The sequence below is a fragment of the Triturus cristatus genome, chromosome 2_1 (assembly GCF_964204655.1).
Source record: "Triturus cristatus chromosome 2_1, aTriCri1.1, whole genome shotgun sequence".
NCBI lineage: Eukaryota > Metazoa > Chordata > Amphibia > Caudata > Salamandridae > Triturus > Triturus cristatus.
Genome location: NC_140581.1, coordinates 365,589,478 through 365,609,850, shown reverse-complemented (window position 1 = coordinate 365,609,850; position 20,373 = coordinate 365,589,478). Strand labels below are relative to the sequence as shown.

Genomic DNA, 20,373 nt, shown 5'->3' with positions numbered 1-20,373 from the left:
AAAATTGTTCTGGAGGTGACCAGCTGTGGCCTGAGGCGCTGAAACAGCTCCCGTCGCTCGCCTACATCAGAAGGGGCGTACACGTTGATCAGTCTAACTGGCTCTCCTGCCCACGAACCGTCGACGACAAGAGCCCTGCCGCCCTCCAGTTCGGTGACCGAGTCCATCGTGAAACGCCTTCCTCTGACTAAGGTAGCCACTCCTACAGACCTACTGCTGTTCCCTCCAGACCAAAAGGAAGGCCCTAGGGTCCACTGCTGTTCTAGGTGCGTGTATGATGTTGCGAAGGGGATGGAGCATTCCTGAATCATGTACACATCACACTCCTGACTGGCAAGGAAACCCAAAGTACTAGCACATCTGCGCCTGTCTCTAATACTTCTGACATTTACGGAAAATAATGAAATAGCCATCATTAATTAGTTTTTAAGAGTAAACTTAATACTTAAAGACTAATTATCAAGTCAAAGCAATTGGTTACAAAACAGTTGACAAGGCTACTTACACGGCTGTGACAGCCTCCTGTTGGGACTCCGGCGTTTGGCCTTCCTGCTCGGCAGCTGCTGCTTGCTGTTGCACGATGGCCGCTTCCCGCTCTTGGCTGGGCTTGGGGTCTACCTCCTCCAGGGTGACGGGCAGGTCTTGCTCTCGGGCCACGATGAAGGTCTCCACTTCTTCAACTCTTGCTGGCGATGGGGGTGGGGACTGCTCCATGGAGTTTGCCAGTGCCCTCATCTCTTTCAGCACTTTTGATACTTGCTCGAGTTGCTCGTCTGGGCTGTCTTGTTCGAGCTGCTCCTCCTGTTCTGGATTCTCGAGCCCTGAGTAGGAGTTGTGGGTGCTCACTGGTCTCTTGCTTTCTCCTTCGGAGTCAGTTGAGTGCCTCCTTTTTCTGCGCTCCTGTGTTATCCAGGGCCCTTCCCCCTGTTCCTCGGTGGCATCCTGAGCGGGAGTCTCCATTGACTCACAGTGCTCATCGGGCTCAGGGAGGGTGGTTGGGGTATCGGCAGGTGTATGTTGCTCCTGGACCTTGGCGGTGTCCTGGTCGGGCTTGGGCTTGTCTTGTTTAGGGCCCTTCCCTTTCCCTGTCCCCCTCTCCCGCCGCGGGGGTGGGACTGGAGGCCTGGTCTCCTCTGCCTCCTCCGGTTGCTCACTCCACGGAGGTTTGGCGGCTTGGGCATAGGATTTCGCTCTTTTTGGGCAGTCCTTAAAGAGGTGACCTGTGGCCCCACAGAGGTTGCATGTGGTTTTCTCCTTACAGAACATTGCTGTGTGGCCTTCTTGCTTGCATTTCCTGCAAACTTGCGCCGTACAGTCCTTGCCGGTGTGACCAGGATTGTTGCACCTGTTGCAGAGCTTGGGCTGCCCAGGGTAGTACAGGTACCCCGAGTCACGCCCTAGGGAGAAGCTGGAAGGGGGGTGGCGGACTCCATCTGGGGCCAAAGGGTCCTCCTTCAGCTTCACCATCACTGTCCATTTACCATCCCAAATGCCATCGCTGTCCAGGTTGCGGGAGGGTTCTTTTGTCACTGTGCAGTGGCGGCGTAGGAAGGTTGTTAGGTCCTGCACATTGACATGTGGATTGTAGACGTGCACGGTCATTCTCTTGACCTCCACCACGAGCTGGCATTCCAGGTGGAAGTCGGAGAACGGTTTCTCCTCCCGTCGTGACCAGCACATCTGCCAATACCTCCTGCAGATTCGTTCAGACATGAACGTAAGCAGGTAGGTGCCTTTGGGTGCATCCGTCATGATGCACCAGATTTCTGCTGCTGTGAACCCCATCTTGGTTACCAGCAGCTCAGTAAATATCTTCCTGCTCAGTTGCGGTGTAGATCCGTCTGGCTCCACCTTCCTCTGTAGCTTTACGGTGTTGTGGAACCATGGATTCAGGGGCCTGCTCATCCTGCTGCTTTGCTGTGCTGTGCCCAGGAGAAGAAGAAGGATTCCTCAGGGAGCTGGTGGCAGGTAGGTAATCCTCAGGCCAGTAGACAGGGTCCCCTTCAGGTGGGTGGAGGACTCAGGCAGACCCTCAGCTCCAGCAGGGTGGGTGTCCCAGCAGGGGGCTGGCAGGGGTCTCCTTCAGGCTGGCAAGAGGTCCCCAGCTGGCAGGCAGCTCCTTCAGGCAGTCCACAGCAGGCAGGAAGGGAATCCACAGCAGGTAGGCAGCTCCAGCAGCCAAAGCTTCCCCAGCAAGGCAGGCAGCTCCAGCAGACTTCAGCAGGCAGGCAGCTCCAGGCGGCGGGTGGCTTCAGCAGGCAGGAGTCCCCAGCAGGCAGTGGTCCGAAGCAGGCGGTGGTCCTCAGCAGGCAGGAAGGCAGGTCCAGAAGGCAGGTATCCTCAGCAGGCAAAGCTCCAGCAGTAGCACTTAAAAGTGCATTTGTGCGCTTAAAAGCACCAAATAGCTCTTCTTGCAGAACAGTGACCTCTAGTGGCGACCAGAGGTACTGCAGGCAGGTGATCGTGGTGGCTCACCTGCCAGGTAAGTATGAGTTGGAAGGGGACAGGGTGAGGGCGGGCCGCTGGGCATCTCCCCGCAGAGCCAGGGTGGCATTCACACAGGCAAGGCCTGAGGCCGGGCGAAGCAGAGCATGGGCATTGTGGGGCGCAAGGTGACCAGCCAAGGCCCCTGTGCCCACTTTGGAAAGCGCGCAGCTACCCACAGCAGCTTCCCACAGGCCTCGGCCGGCCAGCAACATTTGCATGTCCACGCCCACCGGCAGCGCCAATCAGGGCCCTGCTTTCGCTATGCTGCACCTTGCTGACACGGGTGGGGGAAAGCCAGGGCTACAGCAAGCACAGAAGGGCGATTGCCATGTCGACTTTGGGCCCAGAAGCAGAGATTTGGGGCTTTTGAAGCCTAAGAGCTGCCACTGAGGCCGCCTCTAGAGGTATGCAGTGCCCTGTTGCCTGGCTAGGCCCCAGTCGACTGCTTGTGGCTGAAAGCCAGGGACAAACAGGCCTGCAAGCGAGCAGGGGTTCTCGCCCTGAGCCCCTCACGCCTTCCCGAACGCTCCCAAACGCTGCAGACAGAACCCTCGCCGGGCAGAGCCCTCGCCGGGCCACGGCCTGGGGTCCTCAGCCAGAGTCTGGGCCTGGGGAGGCTAGGGCGAGGCAAGAGGCTGGCAGCCAGGCCACAGCCCCAGGGGGGCGATGGAAAGGAGCAGACATGTCACCTGGCCAGGGCCTACTTCCCTGTCTCTGGATAGGTCCCCAGAGTGGGAGGCTGCAGCTATCCCATCATTCCCCAGGCTCAGTACTTAGCATGTGATTCCCTCTTGCCCACGCCCCCGCCCCCCTCCAATCCAGCCGCAGCACCCCAGAAAGAACACAGAAGACGAGAAAGGGTGCTCCAGACTCCTTTTTATTTTTTTTTCCTTTTTGTCTTTCTTGAAACCAGAGATCAGGGGAAAGCGCGAACGCAGTCCCCCACTACCAGAAATTATGCAGTCGAGTATCCCGCATTTGGGGACATCGCAGGGGTCAGCACATCCGAAGTGCAATGGATGAGCCTCACCCTGGGAGAACCACCTTCGTGATCATGGTGTCTCCCCTGCCAGGTAAGTATGAGTTGGAAGGGGACAGGGTGAGGGCGGGCCGCTGGGCATCTCCCCGCAGAGCGAGGGTGGCATTCACACAGGCAAGGCCTGAGGCCGGGCGAAGCAGAGCATGGGCATTGTGGGGCGCAAGGTGACCAGCCAAGGCCCCTGTGCCCACTTTGGAAAGCGCGCAGCTACCCACAGCAGCTTCCCACAGGCCTCGGCCGGCCAGCAACATTTGCATGTCCACGCCCACCGGCAGCGCCAATCAGGGCCCTGCTTTCGCTATGCTGCACCTTGCTGACACGGGTGGGGGAAAGCCAGGGCTACAGCAAGCACACGAGAGGGCTTGGCAGGCCGAAATCGGGCCCAAAAGCAGATTTTTCAGGCCCTTTAAACTGTGCACAAGCAAAGGCTTTCGCAAGCACAACAGAGGGCTTGCCAGGTCGAAATCGGGCCCAGAAGCACGTTTCTAAGCCCTGAGCCAGCATCCCCAGGCTTGTAAATTTGCATATCTAATTGGCCCTCGCCCACTCCCCATTCCAGCCAGCTTACAGCACCCTGGACGGACCACAAGAAACGTCAAAGGGTGCTCCAGACTCCTTTTTATTTTTTTTTCCTTTTTGTCTTTCTTGAAACCAGAGATCAGGGGAAAGCGCGAACGCAGTCCCCCACTACCAGAAATTATGCAGTCGAGTATCCCGCATTTGGGGACATCGCAGGGGTCAGCACATCCGAAGTGCAATGGATGAGCCTCACCCTGGGAGAACCACCTTCGTGATCATGGTGTCTCCCCTGCCAGGTAAGTATGAGTTGGAAGGGGACAGGGTGAGGGCGGGCCGCTGGGCATCTCCCCGCAGAGCGAGGGTGGCATTCACACAGGCAAGGCCTGAGGCCGGGCGAAGCAGAGCATGGGCATTGTGGGGCGCAAGGTGACCAGCCAAGGCCCCTGTGCCCACTTTGGAAAGCGCGCAGCTACCCACAGCAGCTTCCCACAGGCCTCGGCCGGCCAGCAACATTTGCATGTCCACGCCCACCGGCAGCGCCAATCAGGGCCCTGCTTTCGCTATGCTGCACCTTGCTGACACGGGTGGGGGAAAGCCAGGGCTACAGCAAGCACAGAAGGGCGATTGCCATGTCGACTTTGGGCCCAGAAGCAGAGATTTGGGGCTTTTGAAGCCTAAGAGCTGCCACTGAGGCCGCCTCTAGAGGTATGCAGTGCCCTGTTGCCTGGCTAGGCCCCAGTCGACTGCTTGTGGCTGAAAGCCAGGGACAAACAGGCCTGCAAGCGAGCAGGGGTTCTCGCCCTGAGCCCCTCACGCCTTCCCGAACGCTCCCAAACGCTGCAGACAGAACCCTCGCCGAGCAGAGCCCTCGCCGGGCCACGGCCTGGCGTCCTCAGCCAGAGTCTGGGCCTGGGAAGGCTAGGGCGAGGCAAGAGGCTGGCAGCCAGGCCACAGCCCCAGGGGGGCGATGGAAAGGAGCAGACATGTCACCTGGCCAGGGCCTACTTCCCTGTCTCTGGATAGGTCCCCAGAGTGGGAGGCTGCAGCTATCCCATCATTCCCCAGGCTCAGTACTTAGCATGTGATTCCCTCTTGCCCACGCCCCCGCCCCCCTCCAATCCAGCCGCAGCACCCCAGAAAGAACACAGAAGACGAGAAAGGGTGCTCCAGACTCCTTTTTATTTTTTTTTCCTTTTTGTCTTTCTTGAAACCAGAGATCAGGGGAAAGCGCGAACGCAGTCCCCCACTACCAGAAATTATGCAGTCGAGTATCCCGCATTTGGGGACATCGCAGGGGTCAGCACATCCGAAGTGCAATGGATGAGCCTCACCCTGGGAGAACCACCTTCGTGATCATGGTGTCTCCCCTGCCAGGTAAGTATGAGTTGGAAGGGGACAGGGTGAGGGCGGGCCGCTGGGCATCTCCCCGCAGAGCGAGGGTGGCATTCACACAGGCAAGGCCTGAGGCCGGGCGAAGCAGAGCATGGGCATTGTGGGGCGCAAGGTGACCAGCCAAGGCCCCTGTGCCCACTTTGGAAAGCGCGCAGCTACCCACAGCAGCTTCCCACAGGCCTCGGCCGGCCAGCAACATTTGCATGTCCACGCCCACCGGCAGCGCCAATCAGGGCCCTGCTTTCGCTATGCTGCACCTTGCTGACACGGGTGGGGGAAAGCCAGGGCTACAGCAAGCACACGAGAGGGCTTGGCAGGCCGAAATCGGGCCCAAAAGCAGATTTTTCAGGCCCTTTAAACTGTGCACAAGCAAAGGCTTTCGCAAGCACAACAGAGGGCTTGCCAGGTCGAAATCGGGCCCAGAAGCACGTTTCTAAGCCCTGAGCCAGCATCCCCAGGCTTGTAAATTTGCATATCTAATTGGCCCTCGCCCACTCCCCATTCCAGCCAGCTTACAGCACCCTGGACGGACCACAAGAAACGTCAAAGGGTGCTCCAGACTCCTTTTTATTTTTTTTTCCTTTTTGTCTTTCTTGAAACCAGAGATCAGGGGAAAGCGCGAACGCAGTCCCCCACTACCAGAAATTATGCAGTCGAGTATCCCGCATTTGGGGACATCGCAGGGGTCAGCACATCCGAAGTGCAATGGATGAGCCTCACCCTGGGAGAACCACCTTCGTGATCATGGTGTCTCCCCTGCCAGGTAAGTATGAGTTGGAAGGGGACAGGGTGAGGGCGGGCCGCTGGGCATCTCCCCGCAGAGCGAGGGTGGCATTCACACAGGCAAGGCCTGAGGCCGGGCGAAGCAGAGCATGGGCATTGTGGGGCGCAAGGTGACCAGCCAAGGCCCCTGTGCCCACTTTGGAAAGCGCGCAGCTACCCACAGCAGCTTCCCACAGGCCTCGGCCGGCCAGCAACATTTGCATGTCCACGCCCACCGGCAGCGCCAATCAGGGCCCTGCTTTCGCTATGCTGCACCTTGCTGACACGGGTGGGGGAAAGCCAGGGCTACAGCAAGCACAGAAGGGCGATTGCCATGTCGACTTTGGGCCCAGAAGCAGAGATTTGGGGCTTTTGAAGCCTAAGAGCTGCCACTGAGGCCGCCTCTAGAGGTATGCAGTGCCCTGTTGCCTGGCTAGGCCCCAGTCGACTGCTTGTGGCTGAAAGCCAGGGACAAACAGGCCTGCAAGCGAGCAGGGGTTCTCGCCCTGAGCCCCTCACGCCTTCCCGAACGCTCCCAAACGCTGCAGACAGAACCCTCGCCGGGCAGAGCCCTCGCCGGGCCACGGCCTGGGGTCCTCAGCCAGAGTCTGGGCCTGGGAAGGCTAGGGCGAGGCAAGAGGCTGGCAGCCAGGCCACAGCCCCAGGGGGGCGATGGAAAGGAGCAGACTGTCACCTGGCCAGGGCCTACTTCCCTGTCTCTGGATAGGTCCCCAGAGTGGGAGGCTGCAGCTATCCCATCATTCCCCAGGCTCAGTACTTAGCATGTGATTCCCTCTTGCCCACACCCCCGCCCCCCTCCAATCCAGCCGCAGCACCCCAGAAAGAACACAGAAGACGAGAAAGGGTGCTCCAGACTCCTTTTTATTTTTTTTTCCTTTTTGTCTTTCTTGAAACCAGAGATCAGGGGAAAGCGCGAACGCAGTCCCCCACTACCAGAAATTATGCAGTCGAGTATCCCGCATTTGGGGACATCGCAGGGGTCAGCACATCCGAAGTGCAATGGATGAGCCTCACCCTGGGAGAACCACCTTCGTGATCATGGTGTCTCCCCTGCCAGGTAAGTATGAGTTGGAAGGGGACAGGGTGAGGGCGGGCCGCTGGGCATCTCCCCGCAGAGCGAGGGTGGCATTCACACAGGCAAGGCCTGAGGCCGGGCGAAGCAGAGCATGGGCATTGTGGGGCGCAAGGTGACCAGCCAAGGCCCCTGTGCCCACTTTGGAAAGCGCGCAGCTACCCACAGCAGCTTCCCACAGGCCTCGGCCGGCCAGCAACATTTGCATGTCCACGCCCACCGGCAGCGCCAATCAGGGCCCTGCTTTCGCTATGCTGCACCTTGCTGACACGGGTGGGGGAAAGCCAGGGCTACAGCAAGCACACGAGAGGGCTTGGCAGGCCGAAATCGGGCCCAAAAGCAGATTTTTCAGGCCCTTTAAACTGTGCACAAGCAAAGGCTTTCGCAAGCACAACAGAGGGCTTGCCAGGTCGAAATCGGGCCCAGAAGCACGTTTCTAAGCCCTGAGCCAGCATCCCCAGGCTTGTAAATTTGCATATCTAATTGGCCCTCGCCCACTCCCCATTCCAGCCAGCTTACAGCACCCTGGACGGACCACAAGAAACGTCAAAGGGTGCTCCAGACTCCTTTTTATTTTTTTTTCCTTTTTGTCTTTCTTGAAACCAGAGATCAGGGGAAAGCGCGAACGCAGTCCCCCACTACCAGAAATTATGCAGTCGAGTATCCCGCATTTGGGGACATCGCAGGGGTCAGCACATCCGAAGTGCAATGGATGAGCCTCACCCTGGGAGAACCACCTTCGTGATCATGGTGTCTCCCCTGCCAGGTAAGTATGAGTTGGAAGGGGACAGGGTGAGGGCGGGCCGCTGGGCATCTCCCCGCAGAGCGAGGGTGGCATTCACACAGGCAAGGCCTGAGGCCGGGCGAAGCAGAGCATGGGCATTGTGGGGCGCAAGGTGACCAGCCAAGGCCCCTGTGCCCACTTTGGAAAGCGCGCAGCTACCCACAGCAGCTTCCCACAGGCCTCGGCCGGCCAGCAACATTTGCATGTCCACGCCCACCGGCAGCGCCAATCAGGGCCCTGCTTTCGCTATGCTGCACCTTGCTGACACGGGTGGGGGAAAGCCAGGGCTACAGCAAGCACAGAAGGGCGATTGCCATGTCGACTTTGGGCCCAGAAGCAGAGATTTGGGGCTTTTGAAGCCTAAGAGCTGCCACTGAGGCCGCCTCTAGAGGTATGCAGTGCCCTGTTGCCTGGCTAGGCCCCAGTCGACTGCTTGTGGCTGAAAGCCAGGGACAAACAGGCCTGCAAGCGAGCAGGGGTTCTCGCCCTGAGCCCCTCACGCCTTCCCGAACGCTCCCAAACGCTGCAGACAGAGCCCTCGCCGGGCCACGGCCTGGGGTCCTCAGCCAGGGTCTGGGCCTGGGAAGGCTAGGGCGAGGCAAGAGGCTGGCAGCCAGGCCACAGCCCCAGGGGGGCGATGGAAAGGAGCAGACATGTCACCTGGCCAGGGCCTACTTCCCTGTCTCTGGATAGGTCCCCAGAGTGGGAGGCTGCAGCTATCCCATCATTCCCCAGGCTCAGTACTTAGCATGTGATTCCCTCTTGCCCACGCCCCCGCCCCCCTCCAATCCAGCCGCAGCACCCCAGAAAGAACACAGAAGACGAGAAAGGGTGCTCCAGACTCCTTTTTATTTTTTTTTCCTTTTTGTCTTTCTTGAAACCAGAGATCAGGGGAAAGCGCGAACGCAGTCCCCCACTACCAGAAATTATGCAGTCGAGTATCCCGCATTTGGGGACATCGCAGGGGTCAGCACATCCGAAGTGCAATGGATGAGCCTCACCCTGGGAGAACCACCTTCGTGATCATGGTGTCTCCCCTGCCAGGTAAGTATGAGTTGGAAGGGGACAGGGTGAGGGCGGGCCGCTGGGCATCTCCCCGCAGAGCGAGGGTGGCATTCACACAGGCAAGGCCTGAGGCCGGGCGAAGCAGAGCATGGGCATTGTGGGGCGCAAGGTGACCAGCCAAGGCCCCTGTGCCCACTTTGGAAAGCGCGCAGCTACCCACAGCAGCTTCCCACAGGCCTCGGCCGGCCAGCAACATTTGCATGTCCACGCCCACCGGCAGCGCCAATCAGGGCCCTGCTTTCGCTATGCTGCACCTTGCTGACACGGGTGGGGGAAAGCCAGGGCTACAGCAAGCACACGAGAGGGCTTGGCAGGCCGAAATCGGGCCCAAAAGCAGATTTTTCAGGCCCTTTAAACTGTGCACAAGCAAAGGCTTTCGCAAGCACAACAGAGGGCTTGCCAGGTCGAAATCGGGCCCAGAAGCACGTTTCTAAGCCCTGAGCCAGCATCCCCAGGCTTGTAAATTTGCATATCTAATTGGCCCTCGCCCACTCCCCATTCCAGCCAGCTTACAGCACCCTGGACGGACCACAAGAAACGTCAAAGGGTGCTCCAGACTCCTTTTTATTTTTTTTTCCTTTTTGTCTTTCTTGAAACCAGAGATCAGGGGAAAGCGCGAACGCAGTCCCCCACTACCAGAAATTATGCAGTCGAGTATCCCGCATTTGGGGACATCGCAGGGGTCAGCACATCCGAAGTGCAATGGATGAGCCTCACCCTGGGAGAACCACCTTCGTGATCATGGTGTCTCCCCTGCCAGGTAAGTATGAGTTGGAAGGGGACAGGGTGAGGGCGGGCCGCTGGGCATCTCCCCGCAGAGCGAGGGTGGCATTCACACAGGCAAGGCCTGAGGCCGGGCGAAGCAGAGCATGGGCATTGTGGGGCGCAAGGTGACCAGCCAAGGCCCCTGTGCCCACTTTGGAAAGCGCGCAGCTACCCACAGCAGCTTCCCACAGGCCTCGGCCGGCCAGCAACATTTGCATGTCCACGCCCACCGGCAGCGCCAATCAGGGCCCTGCTTTCGCTATGCTGCACCTTGCTGACACAGGTGGGGGAAAGCCAGGGCTACAGCAAGCACAGAAGGGCGATTGCCATGTCGACTTTGGGCCCAGAAGCAGAGATTTGGGGCTTTTGAAGCCTAAGAGCTGCACTGAGGCCGCCTCTAGAGGTATGCAGTGCCCTGTTGCCTGGCTAGGCCCCAGTCGACTGCTTGTGGCTGAAAGCCAGGGACAAACAGGCCTGCAAGCGAGCAGGGGTTCTCGCCCTGAGCCCCTCACGCCTTCCCGAACGCTCCCAAACGCTGCAGACAGAACCCTCGCCGGGCAGAGCCCTCGCCGGGCCACGGCCTGGGGTCCTCAGCCAGAGTCTGGGCCTGGGAAGGCTAGGGCGAGGCAAGAGGCTGGCAGCCAGGCCACAGCCCCAGGGGGGCGATGGAAAGGAGCAGACATGTCACCTGGCCAGGGCCTACTTCCCTGTCTCTGGATAGGTCCCCAGAGTGGGAGGCTGCAGCTATCCCATCATTCCCCAGGCTCAGTACTTAGCATGTGATTCCCTCTTGCCCACGCCCCCGCCCCCCTCCAATCCAGCCGCAGCACCCCAGAAAGAACACAGAAGACGAGAAAGGGTGCTCCAGACTCCTTTTTATTTTTTTTTCCTTTTTGTCTTTCTTGAAACCAGAGATCAGGGGAAAGCGCGAACGCAGTCCCCCACTACCAGAAATTATGCAGTCGAGTATCCCGCATTTGGGGACATCGCAGGGGTTAGCACATCCGAAGTGCAATGGATGAGCCTCACCCTGGGAGAACCACCTTCGTGATCATGGTGTCTCCCCTGCCAGGTAAGTATGAGTTGGAAGGGGACAGGGTGAGGGCGGGCCGCTGGGCATCTCCCCGCAGAGCGAGGGTGGCATTCACACAGGCAAGGCCTGAGGCCGGGCGAAGCAGAGCATGGGCATTGTGGGGCGCAAGGTGACCAGCCAAGGCCCCTGTGCCCACTTTGGAAAGCGCGCAGCTACCCACAGCAGCTTCCCACAGGCCTCGGCCGGCCAGCAACATTTGCATGTCCACGCCCACCGGCAGCGCCAATCAGGGCCCTGCTTTCGCTATGCTGCACCTTGCTGACACGGGTGGGGGAAAGCCAGGGCTACAGCAAGCACACGAGAGGGCTTGGCAGGCCGAAATCGGGCCCAAAAGCAGATTTTTCAGGCCCTTTAAACTGTGCACAAGCAAAGGCTTTCGCAAGCACAACAGAGGGCTTGCCAGGTCGAAATCGGGCCCAGAAGCACGTTTCTAAGCCCTGAGCCAGCATCCCCAGGCTTGTAAATTTGCATATCTAATTGGCCCTCGCCCACTCCCCATTCCAGCCAGCTTACAGCACCCTGGACGGACCACAAGAAACGTCAAAGGGTGCTCCAGACTCCTTTTTATTTTTTTTTCCTTTTTGTCTTTCTTGAAACCAGAGATCAGGGGAAAGCGCGAACGCAGTCCCCCACTACCAGAAATTATGCAGTCAAGTATCCCGCATTTGGGGACATCGCAGGGGTCAGCACATCCGAAGTGCAATGGATGAGCCTCACCCTGGGAGAACCACCTTCGTGATCATGGTGTCTCCCCTGCCAGGTAAGTATGAGTTGGAAGGGGACAGGGTGAGGGCGGGCCGCTGGGCATCTCCCCGCAGAGCGAGGGTGGCATTCACACAGGCAAGACCTGAGGCCGGGCGAAGCAGAGCATGGGCATTGTGGGGCGCAAGGTGACCAGCCAAGGCCCCTGTGCCCACTTTGGAAAGCGCGCAGCTACCCACAGCAGCTTCCCACAGGCCTCGGCCGGCCAGCAACATTTGCATGTCCACGCCCACCGGCAGCGCCAATCAGGGCCCTGCTTTCGCTATGCTGCACCTTGCTGACACGGGTGGGGGAAAGCCAGGGCTACAGCAAGCACAGAAGGGCGATTGCCATGTCGACTTTGGGCCCAGAAGCAGAGATTTGGGGCTTTTGAAGCCTAAGAGCTGCCACTGAGGCCGCCTCTAGAGGTATGCAGTGCCCTGTTGCCTGGCTAGGCCCCAGTCGACTGCTTGTGGCTGAAAGCCAGGGACAAACAGGCCTGCAAGCGAGCAGGGGTTCTCGCCCTGAGCCCCTCACGCCTTCCCGAACGCTCCCAAACGCTGCAGAACCCTCGCCGGGCAGAGCCCTCGCCGGGCCACGGCCTGGGGTCCTCAGCCAGAGTCTGGGCCTGGGAAGGCTAGGGCGAGGCAAGAGGCTGGCAGCCAGGCCACAACCCCAGGGGGGCGATAGAAAGGAGCAGACATGTCACCTGGCCAGGGCCTACTTCCCTGTCTCTGGATAGGTCCCCAGAGTGGGAGGCTGCAGCTATCCCATCATTCCCCAGGCTCAGTACTTAGCATGTGATTCCCTCTTGCCCACGCCCCCGCCCCCCTCCAATCCAGCCGCAGCACCCCAGAAAGAACACAGAAGACGAGAAAGGGTGCTCCAGACTCCTTTTTATTTTTTTTTCCTTTTTGTCTTTCTTGAAACCAGAGATCAGGGGAAAGCGCGAACGCAGTCCCCCACTACTAGAAATTATGCAGTCGAGTATCCCGCATTTGGGGACATCGCAGGGGTCAGCACATCCGAAGTGCAATGGATGAGCCTCACCCTGGGAGAACCACCTTCGTGATCATGGTGTCTCCCCTGCCAGGTAAGTATGAGTTGGAAGGGGACAGGGTGAGGGCGGGCCGCTGGGCATCTCCCCGCAGAGCGAGGGTGGCATTCACACAGGCAAGGCCTGAGGCCGGGCGAAGCAGAGCATGGGCATTGTGGGGCGCAAGGTGACCAGCCAAGGACCCTGTGCCCACTTTGGAAAGCGCGCAGCTACCCACAGCAGCTTCCCACAGGCCTCGGCCGGCCAGCAACATTTGCATGTCCACGCCCACCGGCAGCGCCAATCAGGGCCCTGCTTTCGCTATGCTGCACCTTGCTGACACGGGTGGGGGAAAGCCAGGGCTACAGCAAGCACACGAGAGGGCTTGGCAGGCCGAAATCGGGCCCAAAAGCAGATTTTTCAGGCCCTTTAAACTGTGCACAAGCAAAGGCTTTCGCAAGCACAACAGAGGGCTTGCCAGGTCGAAATCGGGCCCAGAAGCACGTTTCTAAGCCCTGAGCCAGCATCCCCAGGCTTGTAAATTTGCATATCTAATTGGCCCTCGCCCACTCCCCATTCCAGCCAGCTTACAGCACCCTGGACGGACCACAAGAAACGTCAAAGGGTGCTCCAGACTCCTTTTTATTTTTTTTTCCTTTTTGTCTTTCTTGAAACCAGAGATCAGGGGAAAGCGCGAACGCAGTCCCCCACTACCAGAAATTATGCAGTCGAGTATCCCGCATTTGGGGACATCGCAGGGGTCAGCACATCCGAAGTGCAATGGATGAGCCTCACCCTGGGAGAACCACCTTTTTTTTTTTTTTGGGGGCAAAAACTTTTATTAAGTGCTTAAAAGTTGCGATACATAGTTTTTAAGGAAGTGGTACCTCACCCCTTAGGGAAGGCAATCCACTTTAACTTTTCAGTCAATCAATGCATTGAGACATTTTACATTTCATCAGATGTATTTGCTGATAGCGTTTTACGGTTTTAATGGGGACGCCACTTTAAAGAGTACAGTGGGGAAGGAGGGTTTTCTCACAGCTCTTCTTCTTCCTCACTTTCCCTCTTGTCCATGGCTGCATAGTCTCTAAGCAGGCTGAGCACCATCCTGCGGCACCCTTCTCTGTTTACCACCTCTCCATTGGTCACCAGGCGTGTTCTGGCGAACAGGAGAATGTCTTTAATACAGCAGAGGAGTCTCCAGCACTCCTGGATAGCTTCCTCTGTGTGTGTGTCCCTGGAAACAGCCCGTACAGCATGGACTGGTCCGTAATGTTCTCATAGGGGATGAGGGCTACCAGTTCTTGTCGGAGGGCGGCCCTTAGTCTCTGGGCAAAGGGGCAGGCCCAGAAGAGATGGTGTGCAGATTCCTCTGCGGGGCATCCCCTTGGGCAGTTCCTGTGCGGGCACAGGCCTCTGCTGTGCATGAAGGACCTCACTGGCAGGCCACCCTTCACAGTCATCCATGCTATGTCCTTGTGTCTGTTGGTCAGAACTGGGGAGGATACATTCTCCCACACGTGCGTTGCCGTTGCTGGTGGCAGGTCGCTCACTGGTTCGGTGGTGTCCCTGGTCCTGATCAGTTTGCGGATTGTCTTGGGCTTCCAAAGGCAAGGAGTGACACAGTTCAGCCCAAATTCCCCCACAAACTTTTCTACCTCCTTGTAGTACCATGGGAGGTCCCAGTTGAAAGTCACAGCATTCTCCCACTTATCCCATCCCAGCCGTCTCCCCACCGGGAGGAGGAAAAAGCGGAACACCTTGTAGGCAGAGTGGTCCTTGTTCATATTTAACAGGGTTATCCGGACGCAGCCACACACAAAGAAGGCCCTGAGGATCGTTGAGATGTCGGGGACTGCCTTCCCCCCTTTGCGGTGCTCCTTGTGCATGACTGACCGTTTCACCCTGTCCATCTTGGAGTGCCAGACAAAGTGGAACACCATGCTGTTGATGGCCCGTGCTACGTTGGCCAGGAGTGGCCAGGCCTGTGTCACATACTGCAGCACGGGCAGTGCATCGTTCCTGAGCACCAGAGCCTTCCCTTCAATGCTCAGGTTTCTCAGGCTCCAGAGGCCCAGTTTTTGCTTCACCTTGGCCAAACGTTCGTTCCAGCTCTTCGCTGCTGCCCCTGGCCCTCCAAACCAGACGCCGAGGATCTTCATCAGTCCTGCCTCGATGGGGAAGGGGAGAGGCTCGTTGCAGAGGTCCCATCGCCCGAAGAGTTTGACCTGAGACTTGTCCACGTTGATTCTCGCCCCTGATGCCTTGCCGAAGTCTGTGCACGCCTCCAGCAGAGATTGGACTGATTCCGCATCCGCGCAGAAGAGGGTGACATCGTCCATGTACAGCGAACACTTGACTTCCCTCTTCGCGTCGCCGGGTGTCTGGATTCCTCTGATGTTTGGGTTCTTCCTGATGTACTCGGCGAGTAGCTCTATAACCAAAACAAACAGAGGTGGCGAGAGCGGGCAGCCTTGTCTTACCCCAGACCTGATAGGAAAGGGGTCTGTTTTACAACCATTTACAATGACTGAACTGAAGATGTCTTTATACATTACTTTAACGTAACCGCAGAAGCGCTCCCCCAGCCCAAAGCCATGCAGTACCTTCTCCATGAACTCATGGGAGACGCGATCGAATGCCTTCTCCTGATCTAGACAGACCAGGGCAGCCCGGATCTTGCGGTCCGTGATGTACTGGATCGTGTCCCTTATCAGTGCCAGGCTATCTGCGACCCTGCGCCCCGGGACCCCACAGGTTTGGTCTGGGTGAACTAACTCTCCCATGGCGCCCTTCAGTCTGTTAACTAGTGTCTTTGCAAGGATCTTGTAGTCAACATTCAGGAGAGAGATGGGGCGCCAGTTCTTTAGGTCACATCTCTCCCCCTTATGTTTATACAAGAGAGCAATCATTCCCTCCCTCAGAGTGTGGGGCATGATTCCTTCCCTCTCCATCTCCTCATACACCTGCAGGAGATCTGGTCCCACTAGGTCCCACAGTGAGTCATAGAACTCGACTGGGAGACCATCACTACCTGGTGTCTTTCCTGACTTGAAGGATTTAACTGCAAGGTGCAGCTCGTCCAAAGTCAGGGGGGCATTAAGGGCTTCTCTCACTGTTGGGGAAACAGTTCTTGGGATACCAGACAAAAACTTTTCTGCTTGATCTCCCTCTGACCTCTTCTCTGAGTAGAGGTCCCCATAGAAGTCTGTCACTACCTTCCTAATGTCCTCCCTCGTGTCACAGAGGATTCCCTCCTTATTGCGCAGTTGAACCAGAGGGGTGTGCGCAGAGTGGATTTTCTTAAAGAAGAAGGAGTTGCATTTCTCCCCCTTCTCCAAGTTCTCCACCTTGGAACGGAAGATGATCCCCCTGGATTCGTCATGAAAGTGCTCGCTCAGCTCTTTCTTGACTTCTTCCAGAGGGCCCATGACGTCCCATCCCCGGAGTTGGAGGTCGTGCAGTTCTTGCAGCACTTGCTGTAGTCTACTGAACTCCCTCTTTCTCCCCCTTGCAGCCTGCCTGCCCACATTCTTGAAGAAATCCTGGAGCCTGCCTTTCACCCATTCCCACCATTCCCCTGTGGACTTGAATGTCTCTTTCATGGCCTGCCACTGGGTGTATGTCTCCCTCAACTCCTCCTTCACCCCCTCTTTCTCCAGCAGAGAGCTATTCAGTTTCCAAGTGCCTGGACCTGTCAGGAACTTGCCCGTCAGTTCCCCTTGGAAGTGGATAGCTCTGTGGTCAGAGAAGTGTACTGTCACCATCGAATGTTGCTTGAGCTTCACTGATCGAGAGGTAAAGATGAAGTCTATCCTGGAGCGCAAGGAGCCATCAGGGCGACTCCAGGTAAAGTTCCTGGCGTTCACCCCCATGGACCCCATGACATCTGTCAGGGAGGCCTCCCCCACCATCTCTACCAGTAGTTTCGCAGCATCATCCATCCATCCTGCCCCTGCCCTGGCCCCGCATCTACCACCTGCTTCTAGAATACAGTTGAAGTCCCCACCCATCAAAATTGTTCTGGAGGTGACCAGCTGTGGCCTGAGGCGCTGAAACAGCTCCCGTCGCTCGCCTACATCAGAAGGGGCGTACACCTTGATCAGTCTAACTGGCTCTCCTGCCCACGAACCGTCGACGACAAGAGCCCTGCCGCCCTCCAGTTCGGTGACCGAGTCCATCGTGAAACGCCTTCCTCTGACTAAGGTAGCCACTCCTACAGACCTACTGCTGTTCCCTCCAGACCAAAAGGAAGGCCCTAGGGTCCACTGCTGTTCTAGGTGCGTGTATGATGTTGCGAAGGGGATGGAGCATTCCTGAATCATGTACACATCACACTCCTGACTGGCAAGGAAACCCAAAGTACTAGCACATCTGCGCCTGTCTCTAATACTTCTGACATTTACGGAAAATAATGAAATAGCCATCATTAATTAGTTTTTAAGAGTAAACTTAATACTTAAAGACTAATTATCAAGTCAAAGCAATTGGTTACAAAACAGTTGACAAGGCTACTTACACGGCTGTGACAGCCTCCTGTTGGGACTCCGGCGTTTGGCCTTCCTGCTCGGCAGCTGCTGCTTGCTGTTGCACGATGGCCGCTTCCCGCTCCTGGCTGGGCTTGGGGTCTACCTCCTCCAGGGTGACGGGCAGGTCTTGCTCTCGGGCCACGATGATGGTCTCCACTTCTTCAACTCTTGCTGGCGATGGGGGTGGGGACTGCTCCATGGAGTTTGCCAGTGCCCTCATCTCTTTCAGCACTTTTGATACTTGCTCGAGTTGCTCGTCTGGGCTGTCTTGTTCGAGCTGCTCCTCCTCTTCTGGGTTCTCGAGCCCTGAGTAGGAGTTGTGGGTGCTCACTGGTCTCTTGCTTTCTCCTTCGGAGTCAGTTGAGTGCCTCCTTTTTCTGCGCTCCTGTGTTATCCAGGGCCCTTCCCCCTGGTCCTCGGTGGCCTCCTGAGCGGGAGTCTCCATTGACTCACAGTGCTCATCGGGCTCAGGGAGGGTGGTTGGGGTATCGGCAGGTGTATGTTGCTCCTGGACCTTGGCGGTGTCCTGGTCGGGCTTGGGCTTGTCTTGTTTAGGGCCCTTCCCTCTCCCTGTCCCCCTCTCCCGCCGCGGGAGTGGGACTGGAGGCCTGGTCTCCTCTGCCTCCTCCGGTTGCTCACTCCACGGAGGTTTGGCGGCTTGGGCATAGGATTTCGCTCTTTTTGGGCAGTCCTTAAAGAGGTGACCTGTGGCCCCACAGAGGTTGCATGTGGTTTTCTCCTTACAGAACATTGCTGTGTGGCCTTCTTGCTTGCATTTCCTGCAAACTTGCGCCGTACAGTCCTTGCCGGTGTGACCAGGATTGTTGCACCTGTTGCAGAGCTTGGGCTGCCCAGGGTAGTACAGGTACCCCGAGTCACGCCCTAGGGAGAAGCTGGAAGGGGGGTGGCGGACTCCATCTGGGGCCAAAGGGTCCTCCTTCAGCTTCACCATCACTGTCCATTTACCATCCCAAATGCCATCGCTGTCCAGGTTGCGGGAGGGTTCTTTTGTCACTGTGCAGTGGCGGCGTAGGAAGGTTGTTAGGTCCTGCACATTGACATGTGGATTGTAGACGTGCACGGTCATTCTCTTGACCTCCACCACGAGCTGGCATTCCAGGTGGAAGTCGGAGAACGGTTTCTCCTCCCGTCGTGACCAGCACATCTGCCAATACCTCCTGCAGATTCGTTCAGACATGAACGTAAGCAGGTAGGTGCCTTTGGGTGCATCCGTCATGATGCACCAGATTTCTGCTGCTGTGAACCCCATCTTGGTTACCAGCAGCTCAGTAAATATCTTCCTGCTCAGTTGCGGTGTAGAGCCGTCTGGCTCCACCTTCCTCTGTAGCTTTACGGTGTTGTGGAACCATGGATTCAGGGGCCTGCTCATCCTGCTGCTTTGCTGTGCTGTGCCCAGGAGAAGAAAAAGAAGGATGCCTCAGGGAGCTGGTGGCAGGTAGGTAATCCTCAGGCCAGTAGACAGGGTCCCCTTCAGGTGGGTGGAGGACTCAGGCAGACCCTCAGCTCCAGCAGGGTGGGTGTCCCAGCAGGGGGCTGGCAGGGGTCTCTTTCAGGCTGGCAAGAGGTCCCCAGCTGGCAGGCAGCTCCTTCAGGCAGTCCACAGCAGGCAGGAAGGGAATCCACAGCAGGTAGGCAGCTCCAGCAGCCAAAGCTTCCCCTGCAAGGCAGGCAGCTCCAGCAGACTTCAGCAGGCAGGCAGCTCCAGGCGGCGGGTGGCTTCAGCAGGCAGGAGTCCCCAGCAGGCAGTGGTCCCCAGCAGGCAGTGGTCCTCAGCAGGCAGGAAGGCAGGTTCAGAAGGCAGGTATCCTCAGCAGGCAAAGCTCCAGCAGTAGCACTTAAAAGTGCATTTGTGCGCTTAAAAGCACCAAATAGCTCTTCTTGCAGAACAGTGACCTCTAGTGGCGACCAGAAGTACTGCAGGCAGGTGATCGTGGTGTCTCCCCTGCCAGGTAAGTATGAGTTGGAAGGGGACAGGGTGAGGGCGGGCCGCTGGGCATCTCCCCGCAGAGCGAGGGTGGCATTCACACAGGCAAGGCCTGAGGCCGGGCGAAGCAGAGCATGGGCATTGTGGGGCGCAAGGTGACCAGCCAAGGCCCCTGTGCCCACTTTGGAAAGCGCGCAGCTACCCACAGCAGCTTCCCACAGGCCTCGGCCGGCCAGCAACATTTGCATGTCCACGCCCACCGGCAGCGCCAATCAGGGCCCTGCTTTCGCTATGCTGCACCTTGCTGACACGGATGGGGGAAAGCCAGGGCTACAGCAAGCACAGAAGGGCGATTGCCATGTCGACTTTGGGCCCAGAAGCAGAGATTTGGGGCTTTTGAAGCCTAAGAGCTGCCACTGAGGCCGCCTCTAGAGGTATGCAGTGCCCTGTTGCCTGGCTAGGCCCCAGTCGACTGCTTGTGGCTGAAAGCCAGGGACAAACAGGCCTGCAAGCGAGCAGGGGTTCTCGCCCTGAGCCCCTCACGCCTTCCCGAACGCTGCAGAACCCTCGCCGGGCAGAGCCCTCGCCGGGCCACGGCCTGGGGTCCTCAGCCAGAGTCTGGGCCTGGGAAGGCTAGGGCGAGGCAAGAGGCTGGCAGCCAGGCCACAGCCCCAGGGGGGCGATGGAAAGGAGCAGACATGTCACCTGGCCAGGGCCTACTTCCCTGTCTCTGGATAGGTCCCCAGAGTGGGAGGCTGCAGCTATCCCATCATTCCCCAGGCTCAGTACTTAGCATGTGATTCCCTCTTGCCCACGCCCCCACCCCCCTACAATCCAGCCGCAGCACCCCAGAAAGAACACAGAAGACGAGAAAGGGTGCTCCAGACTCCTTTTTATTTTTTTTTCCTTTTTGTCTTTCTTGAAACCAGAGATCAGGGGAAAGCGCGAACGCAGGCCCCCACTACCAGAAATTATGCAGTCGAGTATCCCGCATTTGGGGACATCGCAGGGGTCAGCACATCCGAAGTGCAATGGATGAGCCTCACCCTGGGAGAACCACCTTCGTGATCATGGTGTCTCCCCTGCCAGGTAAGTATGAGTTGGAAGGGGACAGGGTGAG

General features: G+C 57.9%; 2 protein-coding genes, 12 non-coding genes and 2 pseudogenes across 14 annotated transcripts; all 16 read right to left on the bottom strand.

Moving 5' to 3' along the window:
* Nucleotides 1–501: 501 nt before the first annotated feature.
* Nucleotides 502–1,905, bottom strand: LOC146864277 (uncharacterized). Its single transcript, XM_085639111.1, has one exon. The coding sequence runs from the start codon at nucleotides 1,903–1,905 to the stop codon at nucleotides 502–504; it is 1,404 nt and encodes a 467-aa protein (XP_085495237.1).
* A 1,499-nt stretch (nucleotides 1,906–3,404) lies between these two features.
* LOC146864276 (U1 spliceosomal RNA) lies at nucleotides 3,405–3,568 on the bottom strand. Its single transcript, XR_014977891.1, has one exon. It is a non-coding gene; the product is annotated as a U1 spliceosomal RNA (small nuclear RNA).
* A 617-nt stretch (nucleotides 3,569–4,185) lies between these two features.
* Nucleotides 4,186–4,349, bottom strand: LOC146864275 (U1 spliceosomal RNA). The gene has a single exon (XR_014977880.1). It is a non-coding gene; the product is annotated as a U1 spliceosomal RNA (small nuclear RNA).
* A 914-nt stretch (nucleotides 4,350–5,263) lies between these two features.
* On the bottom strand, nucleotides 5,264–5,427 carry LOC146864274 (U1 spliceosomal RNA). Its single transcript, XR_014977868.1, has one exon. It is a non-coding gene; the product is annotated as a U1 spliceosomal RNA (small nuclear RNA).
* A 617-nt stretch (nucleotides 5,428–6,044) lies between these two features.
* LOC146864273 (U1 spliceosomal RNA) lies at nucleotides 6,045–6,208 on the bottom strand. Its single transcript, XR_014977857.1, has one exon. It is a non-coding gene; the product is annotated as a U1 spliceosomal RNA (small nuclear RNA).
* Nucleotides 6,209–7,121: 913 nt separating this feature from the next.
* LOC146864272 (U1 spliceosomal RNA) lies at nucleotides 7,122–7,285 on the bottom strand. Its single transcript, XR_014977846.1, has one exon. It is a non-coding gene; the product is annotated as a U1 spliceosomal RNA (small nuclear RNA).
* Nucleotides 7,286–7,902: 617 nt separating this feature from the next.
* Nucleotides 7,903–8,066, bottom strand: LOC146864271 (U1 spliceosomal RNA). The gene has a single exon (XR_014977834.1). It is a non-coding gene; the product is annotated as a U1 spliceosomal RNA (small nuclear RNA).
* An 898-nt stretch (nucleotides 8,067–8,964) lies between these two features.
* Nucleotides 8,965–9,128, bottom strand: LOC146864270 (U1 spliceosomal RNA). Its single transcript, XR_014977822.1, has one exon. It is a non-coding gene; the product is annotated as a U1 spliceosomal RNA (small nuclear RNA).
* A 617-nt stretch (nucleotides 9,129–9,745) lies between these two features.
* On the bottom strand, nucleotides 9,746–9,909 carry LOC146864269 (U1 spliceosomal RNA). The gene has a single exon (XR_014977811.1). It is a non-coding gene; the product is annotated as a U1 spliceosomal RNA (small nuclear RNA).
* Nucleotides 9,910–10,822: 913 nt separating this feature from the next.
* On the bottom strand, nucleotides 10,823–10,986 carry LOC146864268 (U1 spliceosomal RNA). Its single transcript, XR_014977332.1, has one exon. It is a non-coding gene; the product is annotated as a U1 spliceosomal RNA (small nuclear RNA).
* Nucleotides 10,987–11,603: 617 nt separating this feature from the next.
* LOC146864267 (U1 spliceosomal RNA) lies at nucleotides 11,604–11,767 on the bottom strand. Its single transcript, XR_014977370.1, has one exon. It is a non-coding gene; the product is annotated as a U1 spliceosomal RNA (small nuclear RNA).
* Nucleotides 11,768–12,677: 910 nt separating this feature from the next.
* Nucleotides 12,678–12,841, bottom strand: LOC146864266 (U1 spliceosomal RNA). Its single transcript, XR_014977359.1, has one exon. It is a non-coding gene; the product is annotated as a U1 spliceosomal RNA (small nuclear RNA).
* A 617-nt stretch (nucleotides 12,842–13,458) lies between these two features.
* LOC146864265 (U1 spliceosomal RNA) lies at nucleotides 13,459–13,596 on the bottom strand (annotated as a pseudogene).
* A 153-nt stretch (nucleotides 13,597–13,749) lies between these two features.
* Nucleotides 13,750–15,147, bottom strand: LOC146864264 (uncharacterized; annotated as a pseudogene).
* Nucleotides 15,148–17,294: 2,147 nt separating this feature from the next.
* On the bottom strand, nucleotides 17,295–18,698 carry LOC146864263 (uncharacterized). The gene has a single exon (XM_085639086.1). The coding sequence runs from the start codon at nucleotides 18,696–18,698 to the stop codon at nucleotides 17,295–17,297; it is 1,404 nt and encodes a 467-aa protein (XP_085495212.1).
* A 1,488-nt stretch (nucleotides 18,699–20,186) lies between these two features.
* LOC146864262 (U1 spliceosomal RNA) lies at nucleotides 20,187–20,350 on the bottom strand. The gene has a single exon (XR_014977386.1). It is a non-coding gene; the product is annotated as a U1 spliceosomal RNA (small nuclear RNA).
* Nucleotides 20,351–20,373: the final 23 nt, after the last annotated feature.

What these genes read in the sequence shown, in the direction of transcription:
- LOC146864277 (XM_085639111.1), bottom strand. Translation starts at nt 1,905, where the DNA reads ATGAGCAGGCCCCTGAATCCATGGTTCCACAACACCGTAAAGCTACAG.
- LOC146864263 (XM_085639086.1), bottom strand. Translation starts at nt 18,698, where the DNA reads ATGAGCAGGCCCCTGAATCCATGGTTCCACAACACCGTAAAGCTACAG.